A 7,132-nucleotide genomic window follows, 5' to 3' on the forward strand; every position below is an offset into this window, starting at 1 on the left:
TCGATCTCGGCTCACCGCAACCTCCGCCTCCTGGGTTCAGGCAATTCTTCTGCCTCAGCCTCCCGAGTAGCTGGGATTACAGGCACGCGCCACCATGCCCAGCTAATTTTTTTGTATTTTTAGTGGAGACGGGGTTTCTCCATGTTGACCAGGATGGTCTCGATCTCTTAACCTCGTGATCCACCCGCCTCGGCCTCCCAAAGTGTTGGGATTACAGGCGTGAGCCACCGCACCCGGCCAACTTTGTAACATTTCTAAGATAAGCTCTGGCTTGTAAGAAAAACAGTAGGTTCTTTTTAGGATCTGTAAAGTGTTTCTCTTGCTGCTACCTGGAATAAAACCTTTATTTTTCTGGGAAACTGAATGTTAAATTCCTGTTAACTCCATTTCTTGCTGGACTCTTAGCCATGTGGTTACTGGGAGTAGCTATGTATGTTAACAGTGCAGTGGGTTTTTTTGTTGTTTAGTTTTGAGACAGGGTCTCACTCTGTCGCCCAGGCTGGAGTGCAGTGATATGATCTCAGCTCACTGCAGCCTCTGCCTTCTTGTCTCACACACAGGCAAACCGAGGGTTTGTGCGGCAGGCCTACCCAGGGTTGTGCAGCGGGGTCGTGCAGCGGGGGTCTGCCGTGTGGGCTCAGCCCTGTGGCCACACTCTTCTCATCACCCTGACCCACTCTGTGCTCTCTAGTTTTGTCCTTTGTCCTTTTGCCTCCTACCTCCTGATACTGTTCCAGTGGTAAGGATTCATCAGATGGGGTGTAAAAACGATTCTGCAGACTCACAGGAGCCCGTGGGTGCAGCAGTGCACGCGACACCGTCCCCCACCTCCCAGCCTCTGTCCAGCAGACTCACTGGAGGCAGGTGTGCGGACGTTTCCATAGGTGGAAAGCATAGATACCGTCCTTACTGCTGTGCAGTTTGATTCTGGGTGAAAATGGAATGACTACAAAGTCTCCCCACCCTGTACCTTACGCGATGGCAGGACTTCAGTTCTTTTCATCCCTGCTGACTTGGACACTCCTGAACTTTCTGCTCCTTAGACTTCTGTGACGCTGCTGGTTGGTTCTCTTCAGACCTCTCCCTACTGTTCCTCAACTTTTGAGATGGCTTGTCGTTCTCTGCCAGCCTCTTGAAGGCAGGGCCTCCTGGACCACCTCCAGAGCCTGTGGCGCCTCTCCCCATGCACTCCCCTTGTGTGATCTACCTGCTTTTGTAGGCTTAGCTACTGCCCGTGTGCCGGTGACTCCCAAATCTGGGTCTCCCTGAACTTCACGTTCATGCCCGACTGCCCACTGAGCACCTCCACTCGGAGTTCACACGCACAGGTGGGGAACGGGGCTCACTGCTCCACCGGCACCGAGGAGTGCTTCTATTTTTAATCCATTGGCCTGATGTCTCCGTTTAATCCGGGGCCTAAGCTGGAAACCTGGGAGTCATCCTTGCCTCTTTGATCCGTACGAGTCACTCAAGACTGCCTATGTCACTTTCCCATGTCCTGTACCTCTTCCCTGCCTGGCTAACATTTATGCTGAGAGACTCAGCTGCCACCATTCAGAGACTCGACTTCGGTGGGGACCTCCACTCACCGCCAGTAGCGACTTAGATCTTCTTTCTCTGTTTCCCAAATCCCTCGTGTCTCCCTCCGGTTCCCAAATCCCTCGTGTCTTCCTCTGAAGTGGCACTTGGTACAGTCCATCAGGACATTCTGTGCCCGTGGCTGCCTTGTCCCCTAGACTGTCAGATCCCTGAGAGCAAGAACCATCCTACTCACCTTTCCAGCCCCAGTGTCTCGTAATGCCTGGAGGATTGCAGGTGTGCAGTCCACACTTGTGGATGGATGACTGCGACACTTGGGAACTCTGCTTGGAAGAGGAGTATGTCTCCTGGAGAATGTTTGTAGACAAAAAAATGCTGATCATCTTTTTTCTTTCTTTTTGTCAGATTAACGTGACAGTGTCAGGTGGACCCACAGCCATCCCACTGCCCGCTGTGGGGAGTGCTGAGAGTGGGGCAGCATGGAGGAGAGGAAGCATGAGACCATGAACCCAGCTCATGTCCTCTTTGACCGGTTTGTCCAGGCCACCACTTGTAAGGGAACCCTTAAGGCCTTCCAGGAGCTCTGTGACCATCTGGAACTGAAGCCAAAGGACTACCGCTCCTTCTATCACAAGCTCAAGTCCAAGCTTAACTACTGGAAAGCCAAAGCCCTCTGGGCAAAGTTGGACAAACGGGGCAGTCACAAAGACTACAAAAAGGGAAAAGCATGCACTAACACCAAGGTAAGCTTCAGCTCCTATTGGGCCCTGGGGTCACTGGTGAGGATTCACCCAGGTGCTGAAGAGGAGGATTGAGTTAGAGGTAGGCTGAGTGAGAACCAGGCGGAGTCTAGCAACAACTAGCATAGGAAGTCAGGCTTCCACCCTGTTGAAACTTTGTGGATCTCTTACCTCTTCTTGTTTGACTCCCGTGGCCCAGACCCTGTTCTAAGTGTATTTCATGTATTTACGTATTGAACATTCAAAGTTTCAAGTATTTAAGAATGACTAAAGTCAAGTGGCACAGGAACTTTTTATTTTGCTGAAGCTCTCTTTTGAGCTTACGTGTTTTGGAGGATGCAGGTCACTGAGCAGGGGCATAGCCAAGCCCTGCTGGTATCCTGTCCGAACACAGCTTTGGGGTTCTTGGCATGTTATCTTTCCAAACTTATCATTCCGTACTCAGTAGCTGGTATTTGCCAACTTAGGATTTGCCACTAGCTTCAGACCTCTTCCCATCCACGTTCCAAAGGTCTGTTTGATTCATAAGCAAGGACTTTGTGAACCGAAGTATTTCTGTTGCGTTCTTTACCATGTGGAGAAATAGGGTTTCCACGAAGCAGGTAGGCCTAGGCAAAGACCTGAGTTACGCACTTGCCTTTGCCAGGGTAGGTGCGAGGAAGCTGATGTGGAGATACATTTCCTGCTTCCCTCCTTAGAAAAACACCTAATGTGAGAAGTTTGGAACAAGCTAGCAAGAACACAAATTTGCAGATGACTTCGTGGCTATGTTATGTTCTTTCACGAGCTTTAATTTGTGCAACAGGGGATACCTAGAGCCCCACCCCCAGTGGATTTGCATTTGGGTAGATAATCATCAGCAAAATTCAAGAACTGTGAAGGCATGACTTTCGTGAGTACTGGACTCTACTAAGAACAAAACAAAACAAAGCCGAAAGCATTGCACATCCTCCCTCTGCACACACACAGCAAACTGTTTAAGATACGTGTCCGGTCTCCCGCTGAGTACTTCTCTGGAAGTACTGTGGATTTTCGATATCATGTCCCTGGACTTTCAGTCTGGACAGGGGGATTTTGGAACTCTTTTCAGCACCTAAAACTTCGGCTCTTGAAAATTGCTTTCTGGGAATCACATTTGTGGTAGACTCATTCCAGGAGGCTTGAGATTGCCTGGCTTGTGTATGTAGTACTCTGTATCTCTTTGGACAGAAATCTGCTTGATCTAGAAACCTTCCAAAAGGTCCTCTCCTGTTGATGTAAGATTGTATGTGATTTTCATACCATTTGTTGAGGTGATGCCAGTTAAATATGCTGCAGATCAAGGGCCTTCCAGCCATATGCCAGGCTTGTCTCTAGCACTGACGGTTCTGTCTTCTCCACCGTGATCATTAGCTCTTCTCTTAAGCCGTGGCAGGTGCTCTGCGGTGACCTGTGCAGGTGCGAAGGTTTCTTGGGAGTGGGGAGAATAGCCCTATTTTGGGGGCTTTAGGGAGCGATGATTATACAATCATGAGGCTTCTGTAGAATTGTTTCTTGAAAGTGCCGCCTGCCCTGAAAGCAGCTGTGTTTTTCAGTGTCTCATCATTGGGGCTGGCCCCTGTGGTCTCCGCACAGCCATCGACTTATCCTTACTGGGGGCCAAGGTGGTGGTTATTGAGAAACGAGACGCCTTCTCCCGCAACAACGTCTTACACCTCTGGCCATTCACTATACATGATCTTCGAGGTCTGGGTGCCAAGAAGTTCTACGGCAAGTTCTGTGCAGGAGCCATCGACCACATCAGTAAGTAAAACTAGCTCTCCTGGAGCCTTCCACTCTACCCCTCACACACTTGTTCAGTGGAAAGACAGGTGGATTCGCTGAGGAATTCAAACACCACCCAGTTTCTTCTAATCTCATTACTGTCTTTCTTGTAGTAAGTGGACTCACCTTGAAGTAAAGACACCTGCTATGCTGCTGTCCTATAGTTTAGGACTCTTAACTGTGAGTGTGGAAGAGTGGAGTTTAACCTGTGAAAGGTGGAGTTTGGCTGGAGGATTTCTAAGTTAGGTCTTGGACTCTTCCTGAGCTCTTGCAGTTTGTGAGATGAGCACTGGGGAAACAGTGACAGTTTGAGCCTCGGCCCTCTGGTGGTTCCTCTTGCAGGGGCAGAAGTAGGCATGCGGCTGTCTGTGCTGTGACCTGATACATGCTCCACTACTGTAAAGAACGAAGTGCTGTGGGGACACAGTCCTGGGGGAAGCCACCCTTGCAGAAGCAGCAGAGCCCTGGCCTGGCCGTTAATGGCAGGGAATAATGGCATTCCTCTGGTTAGGTGGTTCTGGTGCAGTCTGCACGCTCTTGCTCTACTTTTGTCACCTCCAAGCTTAGCCTGGGCCTGTGCTTTTCTGAGATCCTACAGGGTATAAATACCAGTTAATGCAATCAGTGGTGTTTCACTGTAAGTGGCCCACCAGAAAAGCAATTGAGAACAGACAGTGTGTATTATGCAACTGAAGGCTTTTTATTGATTATCATTAATGCTTTCAGGAAAGCTTTATCAAGGAGCCTTTGTTCTGAGCTTCCCCAGATGTGTCCTGTAAACACATTCAGTCATGGAACCTTTTGCTCTTTGCAGCAGATGTGCCAATTTATCAGACGCTGGCTGGCAGTGACCACATTCCACTGGCAGAGGAAGTGCGCTGCCCATCTGTTGGCTGTTGTTTGTAAAGCACTTTGGAACCCACAGTTGTCTGCAAAAATTCTGTGCTAACGCAGAGTTTAACAAGTCTTTGGGAGTGGGACTCAGAAGGGTGGTGGCTGTGGTAAACTGGGAGAACAAGATGACTTGAGGAAGGTTTGCATTGCTCCTGGCAGATTAGACACAGGCGCCAGGGAAGTTTGGTCTTAAGAGAGGACCGAGGTCATTAACTCAGTGGATTTGTCTGCCTTATTTGTGGCAAGATTTATCTTGGAGTTGAAAGGGTCTTTTACCAGGGCCTAGATCTTTATCGCTGTACCTTTAGTCCCTGCCACGTCTGGTGCCTGCAGGTGCTCATGGACATCAAGTAAATCACTTGGTCTCACTGTGAAAGTGAGCAAGTTGTCAGTCATTCTGGCCTCAGTTTCCACAGCTGTAGAGCAGGAGTTACGGGGGAATGGTAAGAGGATCAGGTTAGATTGCAATTTCCTTTCCTTGCCTTATAAGAATGTGTGCTTATCAACCAGGGAATGGGCTGAAAGAGAGATGCCCACGGGCGGGGAGGTCATGCAGCAGCTCTGCGTCTGACTGTGGGCTGTACCCTGTAGGTGCACATCTGCCTCCTAATCCAGCAGGATCGGATATGCTGCCAATATGGCGGCCCGGAATTGGGAAGATGGAAAGGAATCTTCTGTTGACTACAATCCCATGTTGTCTCCAGGCTTTTGATTGTTTAGAACACTGAACCCAAGAGGTGGGAGTGGCCTGCGTGTTGCTCTAGAACCTCTCTTCCACTGGGTTATATTTGCCTTTAAGAAAGGAAGTAAGAAGTTACAGAGTGTGGCTTTGGAAACGTCTCCTGCCACAGCGGGCTTTGGGAATCTGAATGAAGAGTGCATAGGTGGCAGGGTGGGAGCCTGAGCTGTGACACAGATGGGCACCGCCTTCTCTGTGTGTTCCCACCAACACCATCTCTGTATTCTCCCAGGTATCCGTCAGCTCCAACTGATACTTTTGAAAGTAGCCTTGATCCTAGGCATTGAAATCCACGTCAATGTGGAATTCCAAGGACTTATCCAGCCTCCTGAGGACCAGGAGAATGAACGTAAGTCAGACTGGAGGAGTGAGGAAGGTGTGAGAGGGTTTTGACGGGTGAGGAAGATAAGATTGGGGGAGCAAGTCAAAGGCCCTCGCAGGCTGGGCTGTTGGGGACTGGGTCTGCAGCCTTAGAGGTCGCAGGCACACATGTGGTGGGAAGGGCCTCGTAGGCTGTCTGCAAGGCTTCTTTCCTTCTGTGGTTCATTCGTCCCCACTGCTTTTCTTTTTTAGATGAGAGTCTCATTCTGCCGCCCAGCCTGGAGTGCAGTGGCTCAAACTCGGCTCACTGTGACCTCTGAGCAATTCTCCTGCCTCGGTCTCCAGAGTAGCTGGGATTACAGGCATGTTTCACCATGCCAGGCTAATTTTTGTATTTTTAGTAGAGACAGAGTTTCACCATGCTGGCCAGGCTGGTCCCTCATAATTCCTGGCGTCAAGCAATATGCCAGCCTCTGCCTCCCAAAGTGCTAAGATTACAGGCATGAGCCTCCATGCCCGGCCTCTGTCCCCACTGTTTCTACATGTAGTCTTTTTGACCCAGGGTTTTGTGCAGTCCACGTGACTAGGTGTCTGGAGACAGTCCTGACTGTGAATGTGGTCTGTGTGGTGACCTCCATTTATTTGGTTTTGGTCCACAGGGATAGGCTGGCGGGCACTGGTGCACCCCAAAACTCATCCTGTGTCAGAGTATGAATTTGAAGTGATCATCGGTGGGGATGGTCGGAGGAACACCTTGGAAGGTATTGGTCTGTGCTCCTCTGCCTGGCTCATAGCGGAGGGAAAGCTGATGCTATCCTACCCCTGGGGTGCGACTGTGTGTGACCAGCGTCTACTCTTTTGAGAGTGTGAATGTGTGCTTCCCACCCTGATGGAATGGCAGGCCGCGTCTTCCTCTAGCCCGCCAGCACTTGGGCTGCTGATTTTATTTTTATTTTATATTTTATTTTATTTAGTTTATTTTTGAGAAGGGCCTCATTCTGTCGTCCAGACAGGAGCACAGTGGCATGATGATGCTCACTGCAGCCTCAATCTCCCTGGGCTCAAGCGATCCTCTCACCGTAGCCTCCTGAGTGGC

At 49.9% G+C, this 7,132-nt stretch overlaps 1 protein-coding gene across 2 annotated transcripts in view; it reads left to right on the forward strand.

Moving 5' to 3' along the window:
* Positions 1-6,964, forward strand: part of LOC116546409 (F-actin-monooxygenase MICAL3-like) — a 21,399-nt gene extending 14,435 nt beyond the window's left edge. For both annotated transcript variants that reach the window (XM_032272688.1, XM_032272689.1), the window contains exons 2-5: positions 1,945-2,282; positions 3,854-4,061; positions 5,948-6,064; positions 6,696-6,964. In XM_032272688.1, the coding sequence (XP_032128579.1) occupies positions 2,019-2,282; positions 3,854-4,061; positions 5,948-6,064; positions 6,696-6,898 (792 nt within the window). In that variant the 5' untranslated portion in view covers positions 1,945-2,018 and the 3' untranslated portion in view covers positions 6,899-6,964. The remainder of the gene's footprint in view (positions 1-1,944; positions 2,283-3,853; positions 4,062-5,947; positions 6,065-6,695) is intronic.
* Positions 6,965-7,132: the final 168 nt, after the last annotated feature.

This window comes from Sapajus apella, unplaced genomic scaffold (genome assembly GCF_009761245.1).
Source record: "Sapajus apella isolate SASKATOON/1434 unplaced genomic scaffold, GSC_monkey_1.0 scaffold867, whole genome shotgun sequence".
Lineage (NCBI taxonomy): Eukaryota > Metazoa > Chordata > Mammalia > Primates > Cebidae > Sapajus > Sapajus apella.